Source organism: Andrographis paniculata, unplaced genomic scaffold (assembly GCF_009805555.1).
Source record: "Andrographis paniculata isolate CXL003 unplaced genomic scaffold, ASM980555v1 Contig83END, whole genome shotgun sequence".
Lineage (NCBI taxonomy): Eukaryota > Viridiplantae > Streptophyta > Magnoliopsida > Lamiales > Acanthaceae > Andrographis > Andrographis paniculata.
Genome location: NW_026137621.1, coordinates 3,799,114 through 3,816,696, shown reverse-complemented (window position 1 = coordinate 3,816,696; position 17,583 = coordinate 3,799,114). Strand labels below are relative to the sequence as shown.

At 27.8% G+C, this 17,583-nt stretch overlaps 2 protein-coding genes across 2 annotated transcripts; one reads left to right on the top strand and one right to left on the bottom strand.

Annotated features, from left to right (window-relative positions):
* Positions 1-72: 72 nt before the first annotated feature.
* LOC127241576 (RHOMBOID-like protein 12, mitochondrial) lies at positions 73-4,387 on the top strand. The gene is made up of 9 exons (XM_051260692.1): positions 73-687; positions 1,995-2,115; positions 2,193-2,312; positions 2,536-2,646; positions 3,436-3,480; positions 3,544-3,648; positions 3,729-3,770; positions 3,893-3,994; positions 4,070-4,387. The coding sequence occupies exons 1-8, from the start codon at positions 353-355 to the stop codon at positions 3,989-3,991; spliced, it is 978 nt and encodes a 325-aa protein (XP_051116649.1). The 5' UTR covers positions 73-352; the 3' UTR covers positions 3,992-3,994; positions 4,070-4,387.
* Positions 4,388-5,186: 799 nt separating this feature from the next.
* On the bottom strand, positions 5,187-7,470 carry LOC127241589 (protein SPIRAL1-like 1). The gene is made up of 3 exons (XM_051260718.1): positions 7,332-7,470; positions 6,335-6,571; positions 5,187-5,661 (listed from the first exon to the last, which is right to left on the bottom strand). Exons 2-3 carry the CDS (start codon positions 6,566-6,568, stop codon positions 5,584-5,586), a joined length of 312 nt encoding a protein of 103 aa, XP_051116675.1. The 5' UTR covers positions 6,569-6,571; positions 7,332-7,470; the 3' UTR covers positions 5,187-5,583.
* Positions 7,471-17,583: the final 10,113 nt, after the last annotated feature.

The window sequence follows — 17,583 nt, the reverse complement described above, 5'->3', positions numbered from 1 at the left end:
GAATTTTTGGGTTAATTTTTGACATCTCTTAGAACCAGGAAAGTAGAAAATTACCAAATTGGGCCAAGCATAAACCCTAATTCGGACTGGCCAGCCCCAACCCAATCCAACCCTAAATTCACAGAGAGAGCGATATACCGCTTTCAATTTCCACCCAAATTATTCGAACCGCGATCGCCTCTACAGCATCGCATTAATGGCGATTTCACAATTCTATTTCTAGAGGAATTTCCGATTGACGCTTCTCCAAGCAACCGCGTATGCGATGATGCAGGCAAGATTCTGACTCTGAGACTCGAAATTTGGAGGTGTTATAGAGCTAACTAGGTAGCTCGGACGGACGTATTTGAAAATGCAGAGGGAGCTCTCCGTCAAGTTGCTCTCTAGAATCGCAAAAAATGCGCCGACGACCGCCGCCTCCGCCGGCGGCGGCGGTGCCAATTCGATCGTCCGAGCACAATTTCCCTTGTTTTCACCCGCATTCTCGAAACTCGGTGCGAATCCGTGCTCGCATTTCTCTGCACATTCGTGGAAGTTGTACGTCTATGGCGGACCTTGGGTGACGACTCGAGGTTTTATGAGATCTGTTTCTGCTGGGAGGTTGATGTCAAACGCTGTTTTGAAACGTACGGCTTCGAATCACGCTAGCAGAAATTTCCATTCGTTTGATTCCCGGCGCCGTGGCTGGTAATTTTTCTTGTTTCATATCTTTACAACTTTTGTATGATTTTGGTTATTTCCTTTGAACTTTTTACTGTATGCAATTTTTATGCTGTGCCACGTGAGATAGTTTAGCTAAATTGATTGTCTCTGTGGGTTATTGGAGAATGATGAACTATTTTTCTGCTAGAGATATATATGTTTAGTTTGTTTGGCTGTGTCTTTTGATTGATTGTTTGCTTATTATAAGAATAATAAAAAATTTGAATTGAAAATGTTCGTTGGAATTAGCTATGTCTCTATTGGTGATCTAATTGAATTTCATTCGTTGCAGCTTCGGATGTTTTCGATTGGTATTTTAGTCGGTTGCGAAAATATATGTGGCAACCCAACGAGAGTTAGAACAATTTTTGCTAATGTGATACACAAACCTGAAAATAAAAAAAAAAAAAAATTGCATAATTGTAAATGGTGTGTGATATTACACGAATATCGAGGGTGTGTTCTTTTTGTATTTTGTTTTGGGCTAGAAATAAAATAGTATTTTGATATGATGTTTTGTAAGATATTATAATACTCCCTCCGTCCATGCTAAGGAGTTAAATTTACTTTTGGCATTTAGATTAAGAACTATATAGTTGGTGGGTTTTTAGGTTAAAAGGCAAATTTGCCATTTGATTTTATTTGTAATGGAATATTATTTGCGTAAATAGGTGAGATTGAAAGGGTATTTATAATGAGCAGTAGGCTAGGTAGTTATTAAAAAGGAAATGTAACTCTTGTGAGTGGACATCTAAGAATAGAAAGTGTAACTCTTGTAGCAGGAATGATGGAGTTTATTTTTATTGAAAACCTTGAAAATTGCAACACCCTATTTGTGTTTTATTTTGGGTTTTCGGTTTTGATTTAGATAGTATTTTGATGTAATTCTTTTGAGAGAGAATAGAATATAATTTTATTGAAAACGGTGAACATTGCACGTATGGTGGAAGAATTGAAATGAAATGAAAGAGAATTGGATTTTAATATTAATGGAAGTTAATTTTTTGTCTATGAACACAATTGGTTGTGTGTCTAACACACATTCTTTCTGAGTTCAGTAAGATGATATTGCGGTTGTAGTTTTGTCCATTTAAATTTCGGTAGTTATGGAGTTTTTATACACACAATGAAGTAGAGAAGTACGAGTGAAGTTTATGACGAAAACCTTACACCATTTTGTTCTCTTAAACCTACTTTTGGATTTAATGTTAGCTTCTGAACTACACATATGTCTTTCGGCATAGTTCTTACAACCTGAAACTTTAAGAAGTGTGGTTCATTTTATTTTCTAGGAATTCGATGTTTGGAAGACTGACAGCTGACGGAGTCGTGATAGGCTTGATAGTAGCAAATGCTGCTGTTTACATTTTATGGAATATTGCGAGCCCTTCATTTATGGTGAAGAATTTCATGGTAAGTTACTCATGATACGTGAAGAGCAGATACGCTATTGGACATCATGTTATCTGTGTTATTAATTTACAACGCAGATTTCTGTGGACAATTTTACAAGCGGTCGGGTGCATACATTGATAACCGCGGCATTCAGTCATAAAGACATGTGGCATCTTATTTCAAACATGGTCGGGCTCTACTTCTTCGGGCTAAGTGTAAGAACACTCGTCTTGCTTCTTTTTTTTTGAACTTGATATTCGAGCTATGTTTTTTTTATATATGCTATTTCAGCTTAAAGAATTAGGCGGTAGAATGGACTAATAGTCGTTGATTTCTATTTGTTTGATTAAATTCTTTTTATATAAGCTTGGTTTCAAAGAACAAATTTTAACATTCAACGTTAAGTAATTTCTGTAAATTCTAATTGCTGCTTCCCAGATAGGAAGATCTTTTGGGCCGGAGTATTTGCTGAAATTGTATCTGTCCGGTGCTGTGGTCGGCTCGATCTTTTACTTGGGATATCATGCCTTCATAGCTTCGCGAATCCAGGTATTAATATTGTCCGGGTGTGTTTACTTGAGTTATAAAATGGAAAATATTAACCTAATCACATGTTTACTACGTGTTATTATAATTTGAGATAAAGTAAAGCCGGGATAAATAGCGAAGGACTATTATTCATTCGCTTGCGGGTTATAATTGTTAAAAGACTATATGATCATTGACAATAGCTAAGTTAGTATTTTATTCTATCTCATGAATTAAGGGCATTTTAGGTCAAATCAATAATTCTATGTAATAATCCGTTAAATTAGATATTAGTTATTTTATCATCTACTAACATAATTCATTGATATATAATACGGTGGTAACAAACCCTCCATGTCCTGCCCAAGTTAAGATCAAAATTTCTTCGATGCAAACAATGTCGAATTGGTGTCTCATTGAAGACCTTTTAAATAAATAATACTCCATCCGTCCACAAACTAATGTTTTATTTTTCGATTTGGAACGTTCAACTACTATTGTTCAATTTTTTTTTTTTTTTTAAATACAAATTGTACTTTTTTACCCTTCATTCATTTATTACTTTTAATTTCTATCTTACCATAAAAGGTAAATTTCTCAATTCATAAAAAAAAAAACAATTATTTAAGAAACTATACCGGTATACTTTAGGACAATAGAAATTGGACGGAGGGAGTATATACTTTTTGTGTTGTTACGCCACATTACAAAAATGCAATCTAAGATGGTATATGCGTGTATATATATTTGGTTGCGCGCATAATTGTTTCATATCTAACGATATGCGCATTCTTTATTTGATACTTGCAGAGAACGCCAATGTTTGGTATCGACCCTGCAAAAGTCCCGGGATTGGTAATCACCGCATTAATGTCTACATTTTTGTCGGGGAAAAAATTTGATGTGGTTTGATTTTAGGGTGCAAGCGGAGCCACAAATGCTATAATGCTCCTCGATATATTCCTCTTTCCAACAAAGACCCTCTATTTAGACTTTATTATACCCGTTCCAGCTATTTTACTCGTAAGTCTATTCCACCGTATAATTTATCTAGACAAATTCAACTTTTTTAAGATCTTCACTCGACTATGTGTCGATGACAGGGAATCTTTATTATTGGCAAAGATATGATGAGGATATTGCAGGTATGCATTAGATCTCCACATCTTCATTTCGCTGATGTTCTACATATATCATTCGATCGTTTTGTTTTTTTTTTTTTTCTTTTTTTTTTTTTTTTGTAACATTTGTCGTATTGGGATGGCAGGGAGACCATCAGGTTTCTGGATCGGCGCATTTGGGCGGGGCTACGGTTGCTGCATTAGCTTGGGCACAACTCAAGAGAGGACGTTTTCGTCGATTCTGAAGAGTAAGAAATCAATTGTTCTTCGGAAGGTTTCATTATTATTATTATTATTATTATTATTGTTGTTGTTTTTATTAGCTATGAGATGTTGGGTATCGCCATTGAAGTGTGGATCGGTTTCGAGAGACTTGAGGGAAGAAGAAGAAGAAGAAGAATGCCCTTATGGATTCAGGTCATAGGTAATTTGATAAGAAAATTCTTCCTAAATCCAGTCTTACACTTGACCTGATTAATTTAATATTATATATTTTTATAATTATTTAAATTTATAATTTTATACTTTTATGGTATTTTATTTTTCAATTTTTAATTGAGATGCATATTTTAACTTACAATTCAGTTAGTGCTAAGTCACTACATGATATTATATTTTGTGATTGAAACTTTGGAATTTTAAAACATTTAATAATTGAATTTTGTATTATATAGTGATGATTTATTATTATTTTTTTTTATGGACATTTGTTAATTAAATCAAGTTATTCTGTTGAAAAAATATATTTGGCTTCGCTATTCAAATATGTGATATATTTAGATCGATATTTGTTATTTTTTTTATATACACTTGCTAATTAGATCAAATAAGCATTAATTTGATTCAAAGAAGCTATTATTATATAATATAACAATAAAAAAAGGGGAAAAAATTATACATATTGGATTTGTTTAATTTGTGTTTAAAATTGAATTAATTTTAAATAATGTTTTAATGTAATATTATATGAAAAAAATAATAGTTCTATTTCTATTGCGGACCCCACAACCAAATACACCAATATAATTTATAAAATAAGACGGAATTTTCAAGTTGTTTTTGAAACCTACAAGTTCAAGGCGACGATATGGGTTCTAGATGGGTTTATTTTGATTCCAAATTTCACCTTTTTTTTTTACTATTTAGAGTCTGTATTTCTTTAAAAAAAATATATTTTTTTCTATTATAAAATACTCATTTTTAAGAAATATTTTTTTCTATTATAAAATACTCCCTCCGTTCCAGGAGAACTAGTCTTAATTGGGTTGGACAAAAAATTTAAAAAATATTAATATTATATTAATAATTCGTAAAAAAATATGAATAAGCGGTGGTAATTTTAGTAATAAAAATGAAAAAATAGAGATAATTTTACGGTGATATTGTTATTTATGAAAATAAAACTATTGTATTAGGACGGAACGAGTATTTGATTGTACATTATTTTAACACCAGATTAAAACAAATTTTTTCCAAATCCAATCAAAAGAAACAGACCCGATGTTGGGTTTCGAGGCCCATAAAACCCATTCCGAAGGTGTATTGTTGCCATATCTATCTAAGAGTAAAATTTTGTTGGTAAAGCATTTGGTTAAATTAAGATTATAATAAATGGGATGAGAAACAAATTTGCCAAATTGGAATGAGTGGCTTGGCTTGGCTTGGCTTGTTAAAAGCTCCATTTTAGGACAAGAAACACAGATGAAATTATGTCTGAATGAAGTGAAATTATGACAATGGAAGCAAGCTGAATCTCACATGGGGTAGGAGGAGGAGGGATATTGAGAGAGAGAGCAAACAACAATTTCATTTTCATTTTCATTATAAAACAAATCACTTACTTTCCATCTCCGAAAAGGTATCCGAGGGAGGATCCACCTCCCGGCGCAGCATGAACCTTAGTAGATGGTCGATCCTGTCATAAAAAAAAAAAAAAAAAAAACAAAAGTGTCGTGTCGTGTGTAAGTTTGATGCAAAAACAGAGCAAACAGAACAGCACAAACCGATCAAAGTGAAAATATATTGCAGATGTCGAGATAAGTCATTTTATAAAACAAGAAGAACGACTATTTTAAAAAAAAAAAAAGAGTGTAGTTACTTATGTTTTAATATCCATTTTCGCACTATACAATCTACAACGAATTTACTTTATCCGATAAAAGAAACATCAATATGAGCGTACTTTTCATCCAGAAAAGTAATATAAAAAACAATCGAATATAAGTAATCCATAATAATACAAGTTAACACATAAAATAACTAATCCATTTCAATGATGGCATTGCTCGTCACAAATCTCACTCTCACATAGGGAAGGTTAACATGAAGTTAATGGAAATACAAACCACCATGACAGCTTGATGTGACGTTTTATGAGAAAAAATAATATATTTTAATCGTGAACTATGCAAGTTCCATAGTAAAAAAACTGATTTGAAATGCAAACCTAACAAACCTGAAAATGTTCAATTTCAAGAAAACAAATCTATAATCATGTCGAGGCAAGGTATCGATCTAACAAGGAGATAATTATCATCACCAGATGCACATATCAAATAAAAAGCCTTAACAATACAGCATTCACTTACAGTGAGAAAGTTGCCGGTGTTCTGGCCATCGGCTCGGTGATAATTGTTGTTTTGGCTTCCCGGGATCCCGGCAGGAATCTGCTTAGTAGCATCAACAGATGGTGCTGCTGGAGCTGATTTTTCGGGAGGAGCAGCGGCATTGTTTGCAGCAGGTTTTGGAGGAGTTGCTTCAGAGCTACCAAAAAGGTAGCCTAGAGAACTCTGGCCTCCACCGTAACTAACTCCGCGACCCATTATCTATTAAAATTGCAGCATTCAAATTTGTTAGCAGATCAGATTTGTGAATATCTTGATCACATTAAGATTCATTGATTTGAATCCACAAAGAGCAGTAAGTAAGCAAAACTTTAATTTGGTACTTAGTTATGCTTTTGTATTATAAACATTGTTTTTCGCATTGTTCATATTTTTATCTTCCTAAAATCATCGCATCTACAAATCCAGTTTTAGTTCAGAAGATCACATCCACAACCAATTTTCACTCAAAACATGCATCTGAAACAGATTCTTCATACAAAAGAATTCAAATCCTATACATCGGAAAGCAGATCCTAAGTTTGCTTACAAAGGAATGAATTCATATAAGCCATATAAAATTGGATCTAATCAATAGAATAAGTAATGATATTATATTAACCAAAGGATCTCAGATCTTCAAGCGAATTGCGTAATCGTAAGGCATAATCAAGTTCATAAAATCCACAGCACAAGCAACAAAAATCTAAAATAGACAGACGAATCGACAATCGAAGCAGCAACAGATCGGTTAACACACACAGAAAGAAACGCCACACTAATAAAGGTTAAATGCACAATCAAGGAAATCGAAATCAGTCGAGCTATAGCGCCATTAATACCAGTGGTAAATCACACTCGAAAAAATCCAATGTAGATCTGGAAACCAAAACAATTTCAGTTCTAAATTTCTAATCCACAGTTCTGAAGCAACAAATCGATTTCACATAATGACATTACAGAAATCGACATCAAAGCTAACCTGCGGCGCAAAATCAGATCCGCGCAGAGACGAAGGCGGCGGTGGATCGAAGGCCGAGAGATCGATACTGAAGGGAAGGAAGGCAGTGATAAGTGACAACTATCTATCGCTACATCGAATAAATGATATTTCTACATGTATAAAAATATCGGATTAAAATATGTAAAAAGATATTTATTGAAAATCTCGAAAACTCAAAAAAAAAAAAAAAATAATAATATTTTAATTTAATATACTTTATTAATAACATTAAATAAATTCAAAACACAAATCAAACTAAATAAAACTTTTTCAAAAATATAAAATGTTACGTTTAACTTAACATCTATTATAACTATAATTATTAAATAATTAAAAATATATTAGTAAAAATAATTATTTTATAATATAAATAATTATAGTTAAAATTTAAAAAATATTATAAATTAATATTTTTTTAAAAATAGAATTAAAATGTATAATTATTTTTTTAAAAATGACATAAAATATAACGCACATAAAAGACAATATGTAGATATAGTAAGTATGACCGAGAAAATAATACTTTTTTTTATTAAAGGTATAAATATTTTTACATAACTAATACTATCAATTAATACTATTATTTTTTAATTTGTATGACAAAAATCCTTAGAAGTGAATGGAAATAATACTTTATTTTTTATATAATTTGTACATATTTTTATTTTTATTTGTTCTATATAATTTATCTCTTTTATTTTATTAAAAATAATTATATAAGCACATTTTAAATTTCATAATATATAATTTTTAAAATTTTAATCAAATTTATTTAAGGTATGTTCGTTTGGGAGAATTCCCCAAAGATTTACTATTCATCAATTTTTTTCCCCCAAAAATATCAAATCAAATACATATTTTTTATTTTTTATATTGTATTAAAAATTAATTTTACATTCAAAATATCACATCAATACTTATTTATATCACATCATATAACTATTACAATTCCAATTTTTTACTATTCAAATCTAACTCAAAATTCAAACCCCAAACAAACACACCCTTAATTATCTTAATCTTAAATTTTTAATTTATAATTATTTGTATTATATAGTATTTATATTTACTAATATATATATATATATTTAATTATTTATTAATTATAATTTCTATAAATTTTTGTATTTGTAAGACAATTGTGTTTGTTTGGGAGTTTGGATTTTGAGTTGAGATTTGAATAGAAAAATTTTGAATTTGAATAGTTGTACGATGTGATATAAATAGGTGTTGATGTGATGTTTTGAATGTAAAATTTATTTTTAGTACAATATAAAAAAATAAAAAATAGGTGTTTAATTTGATATTTTTTGGGCAAAAAATTGAATGAATAGTATAAATCCAATCTAATTCCCCAAACAATCACACTAAAATGAAACGAAAAAAATATATTTTTATTAAATTTATATTGAGGGCTAAGATGCATGTGAAATGGTTACTTTTTCTGCTTTGTTTTGTTTTAGATTTTTTAATTTAAATTTTTAAAAAAATAATTATAGATTTTGTTTAGATTGAAACTTTTAGAATTTTAGAATTTTGAAAAAAAAATAGAGTTAGTATAAAATTGTTATTTAATATGACAGTCTTTTGGAAAAAAAAAAAAAATTATTATAAATAATTAGTAGTAAACAAAATTAAAACTGTGTATATAAATAGAACCATCAAAATTCAATAATAAAATAATTCTGATGAAATGCAAAAATGAAAATACAAATAATTTATTGGTCAGACATATTAATAGATCCAATTAATGCAAAGATTGATATAGGCATTCGAATCAAAATCAATAATTAAAAGTTGCAAATTTATTTTTTGAGGTTGAGGAGGTTTTATTTTCCCCAAAATTAGATTTGCAGGTATGCGATGTGACACCTTCCGATTACGATGTTTAAACAAACCAAATACTCACTCCGTCGTCTAAATATATGTTCATTTGATCCGACACGAGTTTTAGTTTTAATACAAGTGAGTAATAATTGTTATTTTTTTCTTTTATAGTAAAAAAAGTACAAAAATATAATAATTTTTTACTTAAAAAGAAAACGAGAATATTTTTCAATGACAACCCAAAAAGGAAAGTGAGTATAGATTTGTGGGTAAATTTTTGTTTGTAAATAAATAAATAAATAAGTTATACTCCCTCCATCCCAAAAGTACAATTTATTGTGTTGGACACGATATTTAAGAAATATTGATATTATATTGGTAGTTAGTAAAAAGTATGGATAAATGAATTTTTTGCCCATGTGAGTATATTAGTGTAAAAAATAGTGGCAATTGTGTAATAATAATGAAAAAATAGAAATAGTTTTACGGTGATATAGTTATTTATGGAAATGAGACTATTGTTTTGAGGAGTATTTATTTTTAATAATTTAAACTTTGAGGTAAAACGATTATTTACATCATTTAACGTGATCTCAGATTATTATGTTTCGAATTCGAGAGAAACAAATTTGGAAGGTTGGATACATCAATTTTAGAGGTTTTTCACTTTTGTTGTTGTCTAGTATTGTGTTTGGTTTTAGTTGAAATTAAAGCCTCGTTTTAATAGAGCTCTTTGAAATAATAATAATAATAATAATAATTTAAAATAGTAAAATATATATAATAAAATATTTTGTAAAAAATATATATAATTGTTGACCCGTAACTTGAATTTAGCGGTCTATCCGATTCGAAATTAAATCAAAAAGACTGTTTCAATTGATAGGGTACCTTTTGGGCTTATCTTAATTAATAACAAATAGACTTATGATTTAGGGTATTTTGAGGGCTTATAAATAGATAGCTATGGTTCCTAGTCGTATGATATAATTGTAACTCTTTGAATCAGTATAATAAAATCTCTTCGATTCCTACCTGTGGACATAGGTTAACACACACCGTCACCGAAACTTCTGTGTTCTTTATTTGTTTTCTTTATATTTTCTCATAATGGTAATAATATATTTTTAAAAAGCTATTGTTGATGAATTATATTAATGTGTTAATTCTAGAAATTAAATTTGAATATTTAATGTGATGTTTTTTTTTTTAATAGGATTTATGTTAATGTTTTATACAAATTGATATAGTTTACGATTTTTTAGCAATTTTCCCATCGCACTTAAAAAAAAAAGAAAAAAAAATAATCTTTTTTCAATACCAATTTGTAAGGGATCGTGTATCCTTTATAAATTACGACGAATTTTGCAATGGATAAAACGACGAGTCGTGCTTTAATGGCCTTACAATGAATATTTCACAAATATCCAATGAATTTTTTAAAAACATAGTAATTCCTTAAAAATTTACATGAAAAATTAGCGACGGATTATAAATTCCATTGCAATTTCCAAATGATTAATTAAGAATCCCTCGCAAAATATGAAATTAAGTCAAAATTTTATACCATTGAAAAAATATATATATATATATATATGACATAATTATTTCGAATTAAAATATATATATATATATATTAGTAATTAAAATGTGTGGTTCATATATATTAGTACACTATATAAGATAAAGATATATATGATGTGAGTTTTGGGGCCCGGTCCGGTCCGGTCCGGCCCGGCCCGGTCAATTACAGAATAATTTGCATGCATGGGCATGGCCATACAAATGACTAATGATACGATGGACAGATTCCATCTCCAATTGTCGGAAAGGTGGTGGGGCCAAATCTGTAAATTCGCACGTTCTGACGTGTCAATCATGTGGATGGTGGTTCCATTTTGGATCTTACTAAAATTGTTCGTGTCTACACCTATCATTGTTTATAATTTATTGATTATTATTTATTTGAAAAATAATATTACTCCCTCGGTCCTATGTAATATGGGTGTATCACTGTAGATACGAAAATTTAAATAAAGTATAATTAGTAAGTAATTAAGAAGTGTATTAATAAAAATAATTATTATTTAGTAAAAATAATTATAGATTAAGATTAAAATAAGTAAATAGTTTAATTAAAATTAAGAAAAAAATTATAAAATTTAAAATTTAAAATACGATTAAAGTGCATAATTATATTTTCAAAAATAGAAATGATAAGTTATGTGGGACGGACGAAAATAGAAAATAGAGATAAATTATGTGGGACGGAGGGAGTAATATATTTTTAATAAAATTATGGCTTTGTTTACATTATAAACTTTGGTATTATTCATTTGTAAAAAATATTATATTAAATATATTTTTTTCTCACAAAATATTATATTAAATACTAGTTTTTAACTTTTTGGGTATGTTTGTTTGGGAGTTTGAATTTTGAATTGGGATTTGAATAATAAAAATTTTGAATTTAAATAGTTGTATGATGTGATATAAATAAGTGTTGATGCGATGTTTTAAATGTAAAATTTATTTTTAGTATAATATAAAAATAAAAAATAGGTATTTAATTTGATATTTTTTTAGAGAAAAAAATGAGATGAATAGTGTATTGGGGGAAAAATCCCCAAACAAACACACACTTTATAAAAAGGACGGAATCTACAACTCCAATTTTCTCATTATTAGATATTTTTAGTTTTGATACAAATATAATATTTTATGAGAAAAATATTTTTTCTTTTATCGAAAAATATATTTATTTATTTTTAGTATGAATTTTAATTTATTATATATATTTTAATATTAAAAACTAGAAAAAATAGTAAAAAGTAAGTATAATTTTCTTACTAAAAGGAAAATAAGCCCTTTTTTTTAGGATAAATATTTTTTTTATATCTAATAAAAACAAAATATAAAGTTAAAATATTATAAAATTTATATAGAGACTACAATGAAAGAAACCTTAATTTTAGTCTTAATAATAATAAAAAAGTCTCTAAGAGGCCAAATTTCATGACATTGATTGGCTGTCTTTTTATTTTATTATCCCTATTATTTTTTAATATAATAATTTTTTTGTTAGTTACTGGATACCAATTAATTAATATATTTAATTTTAAAGTTTAATCATTTCATACCAACTTATAATAAATATATACCAACTTATAATAAATATATAAGATGCATAGTCAATTCCATTTGTCACAACAAAATACTATATATATATATATATATATATTAAAATTTTCACAATTTACTTTTATCTTAGCTACTCCCTCTGTCGCAAATATTATGGGTTTATTACTGTAAATATAAAAATTTAAGTAAAGTATAATTAATAAGTAATTAAAAAGTGTATTAAAAAATAATTTTTATTTAGTAAAAATAATTATAGATTAAGACTAAGATAAGCAAATGGTTTAATTAAAATTGAGAAAATTATAAAATTTAAAATTTAAAATATGATTAAAGTGCATAATTATATTTCCAAAAATAGAATGAACAAGTTATGTGGAACGGACGAAAATAAAAAATAGAGACAAATTATGTGAGACGGAGGAAGTAATTTGTAGATCTAACATTTGTAGTTGTCTTTCATATATGGTTCGTTTAGTGTGATTTTTTTTTTGCTGCATAATTTACAAACTATTATGTTCGATCGAAAGTTTATCTAGTGCACACTAACGGTTGCAGGGTTTGACGTTGCTAAAATTATGCAATAAATAAAACATATGTATTTCGTGCGTTTTTCATAAAACACAAAAGTGTACTATACAATTTATCTATTTTGAAATGTTTTGTAGTGAGATAATTATTTAATAAGAGTATATCATTTTTTTAATTGAATTTGAGTTTGGATAATAATATTGTCAGAATGTAAAACTGAAATTCTTTTTTATTTTTCAATCATAAGAATGCGTACATATTTATAGTGATATACAAATCGCTCAAATAAGACAAAAATCTCACAAATCTCTTAAATAAAGTAACTACCATAAATATAATATATTGTTTCTAAATATATTTAACACCCCTCTTCAAACTCAAGATCGGATAGAACAAACTTAAGTTTGTCAGAAGTGACCGAAAAAAATATAGCCGAGATCTTCCACGTACGAATTTGAATTCACAAAGATTAACTGAAATTGGTGTAGCCGTCAACTGGATTAAAGTCAGAAGCAGAACTCTCAACACCGTTAGAATTGGAAACAAGACTAGCTCGTTCACAACGGAACTAGAGCCGAAAACAAGACTCGCTCACTCTATAGAGCTAGAGTCGGAAACAAGACTCGCTCGCTCACAACAGAACTAAAGCCGAAAACAGGACTCGCTCACTTTATAGAGTTAGAGTCGAAAATAAAACTTTCAACGGCGTTAGAGTCGAAAGTAGATTCTGTCAGTAGAGTAGTAGAGACAGAGACGACATAAAAATAATAGTATGATCGTGGATAGAAGCAAATACATTAGTAAAATATAAAAATATATACGAGATATAACGAGTTATGAAGATATCCGGAGAGAATTTAGCTCTGAGACCATGTTAAAATATAAAACTGAAATTCTTTTTTTCAATCATAAGAATGCACACATATTTATAGTGATATGCAAATCATCTAAAAAAGGCAAGAATCTAGTGAATCTCTTAAATAAAATAACTACTATAAATATAATATATTACTTCTAAATATATTTTAAAAAATATTTTTATTGGTAAATTATAGTGTAATAGTATTTTTTTTTTTTTAAATTCACAATGTGAATAAATCATTTCTTTAAAACCATATAGAAATGAATACAATCATTTAACTAAATTTGATTACAAAAATAAATTAATAATTGATAATACATGCACCACTTGAAAGCACGTGCAAATCCAATTTACTTATGTTTTTATTTATATTTTATATTTTTAAAATAAGGTTATTATTATTATCAATAATTTTATACTTTTTGTCCTAAAATAATAGTTTTATTTTTATAAATAACCATATCACCGTAAAATTATTCTTACTTTTTCATTTTTATTAAATAATTGTCACTACTTTTTACACTAATACACTCACAAGGGCAAAAAAGTTTTTTATCCATAGTTTTTACCAACTACCAATATAATATCAATATTTCTTACGGTGTGTTTCTTTTAGAGGGGTTTGGGGGAATTTGAGTTTGTATTTGGTTTTTATTTGAATTTTGGAATGAGTTTGAGTTTTGTTGTTTCTTTTGTGTTTAGATTTGGTTGGGGTTTTGGGAGTTTTTATGTGTATTGATTTTATGGATAATGAATAAAATAATATAAATGTGTATTAAATTTAATTGATAAAATTTATATTGTATTATTTGATTATGAATTTATATTATCTATATATTTAATTTTTATTTAGTCGTATTATACAAAATTTTATTCTCTACAAAATGACATATATTGTATATATATTTTTTACCCTATAATTATTATAAATATTAAATAAATATAATATTTTAAAAAATAAAAATAAAAATGCAAGTTTTGCTGCTATTTCCAGCAAATGTCTGTTTGCACAGCGTTTTCTCCCAAACCAGGCTCGGAGAAATAGACCATTAAATTTCGTGTCTAATCTAATTATAGTTTTGAGACGAAGAAAGTATAAAATTACGCATTATATATATATATATATTTAAAAATAATACTAACAAATTACTCCCTTCGTCCCAAATACCGTGTCTGCTACACTGTAGACACGGTATTTTAGGAGGGGTGTAATTAGTAAATAATTAAGAATGTATTAGTGAAAATAATTATCCTATAATATAAATAATTAAAATTACAATTAAGATAACTAATTAATTTAATTAAAATTTTAAAAAAAAAATTAAAAATTTAAAATGAGATTAAAGTATGTAATCATTTTCCAAAAAAGAAAAGTGACATGATATGTGGGACGGATAGAAACGAGAATGTGGACATGGTATGTGAGACGGAGGGAGTATAATTTACAATACAACTAATTATGTGGTAATCATTGTGTTTCTCGTGGCCCATCTAACTCAATAAATGTTCTTTTATTTTATCGTGACTCTCAATTAATCAACTTCAAATTATTGGATAATTCAATTATGAAAATAGAATCTTTCGTTTTATTTTTTTCAAAAGTGTGGATTTGATTTCGTGCTGTTCATAATTTTGTGTTCCAAAGTGATGGGTTTGTTTCTAAATTATTTTTACATGATTTTTAATATATATATTTTATTTTTATAAAAGTCAATATTCAATATAAAATAGTATTATTTTTTATATTATCGATATAATTTTATATAATTCCTCCGTCCCATAACAAAGTATCTATTTTTTCATTTTCGTCCGTTCCATATCAATTTCTTTTTTTTAGTAACTGTATTTTATACATAACATTACAAATACCCTTACAATTTACAATATATTACACAAATGTCATTACCTTTATATCACATATACTAATAAGGTTATTTTAGTCATTTCTACTTTATTCCTACTATATCACAATATAATACTAATATTTCTAAAACTACATGAAAAAAGCAAATTGATACTTAGTTTCGGAACGGAAGGAGTATTTAATATCAAAAAATTTCTTCAAATCAAAACATTAAATAAACAAACCCGATCAAATTAAATATTTATTTTGATTTAATATTTTATTTAAAACATCATATAAATTATTATTATTATTATTATTATTATTATTATTATTATGTCTATTTTCTTCTATGTACACTATTTTTATCTTTGTTTGTCTTATTTTAATTAGTTTATTTTAATTTTAATTATTTATATTATATAATAATTATTACTAATATTTTTCTTAATTATTTAGTAATTATATTTATGTAAATTTTGGATAAATTGAACTTATAATGTGAGAATAAGGAAGTATATTCAAACAATTATTCAAATAAATAATCAAAATTAAAACTCAAAAACAATAACCAAATAAACACACCATATTCATAGAAAGGTACATAACGGCTCACCTATATTTTATTTATTTATTTAGACTTCATCTATAATATTGTTAAACATTTTTAAAAAAGTCAAAAAAAAAAAAATAAAATAGAAGAAAATATAAAATTAAATTGAAGCATATATAAATAGAATAATTCAACAATGTTTGACTCAATTTTGGGTTCCAATTTTTCTTTGTATTATAATTTTATATTATTTAATACATATTTTTTTCAAAAAATATCATTGTTTTTATTTTTCAAAAATAAATAAAAATAAAATAGTTTAAACACTGTCGAAAATAATCAAGCGCCTCCTAACTTAGTAACCTCTCCCCAGGAGCATGGGTAATTCGCTAGTTCTTTGAAGATCCAGGACCCAAGGACCTCCTAAGATAACATTCATATGGTCCTTAAGGAATATAGGTATTGTCATTACTCAACTTCTCCTTGATCAAGAAGTCCCGGAGTTCAAGCTCAAAGTAAGTCTGCACCCTCGATAGTGTAAAATCAACGGTGTGGATGCAATTGGCGCTGCGATCCCTGGATCTCAGAAACTTCAGCTCGATCTTCTTCCTTGTGATGAGAGAGAGAGAGAGAGAGTTGGTTCATTTATAAGGTAAAGCACAGTGCCCACACAATCATTTATCAATTCCCTATCCAAAAGGTTCACTTTTCACCCAACTATTTATTTATTTATTTTTAAATGTAATTATAAAAAATTATATTGATAAAATAAAAAATAATTGTATTAAATTGTTTATTTTTTGTAGTTTTGGCTTTCGCCCTTGAAATCGATCAAACACTTTGTAGAAATAACATTTCATTTTGAGAATTAACAGAAAAATAAAATTTCGGCGTAAATTCATTATTTATTTGATGATCCGACTGCGAATGCACGTACTAGTGAGTAGTAACGACAAGAATATAAAATAAAAAATAATTGTTAATCTAGTTCGGCCATACAAAATCTACTTCTGGACTACTACCCTATGAAAATTAATACTTAGAAATAAACATATCAAGCTTATAAAATTATTGTGTGAATCTAAACCCTCAGAAATAGGGATGTCAACGGGGCGGGTTCGAGACGGATTTTGCAGGCCTCGGACCCGTTTCGCTAAAAAATATTAGGACCCATGACCCGCCCCGCCCCGCTTCAACCCGCCCTTAGACCCGCCCCGCCCCGAATCTTCTGAATTCGGGGCCAATCCGACAAATTCAATTTTTTTTTTAAAAAAGAAAATAATAAAATAAAATTTTTTAAAAAATAATTTAATACTAAAAAAAAGTATGAGTCAAAGTACTCAAAAATTATAGTTCTAAAAATAAGAACAATCAAATATTGACGAGATAGTCCGTAGTAATGGCGGCCATCAATAGTCCCGATTATAAAGATAATTGTAGGAAAAACAAATGCGTAGATAAATTTGATTTAGAATTA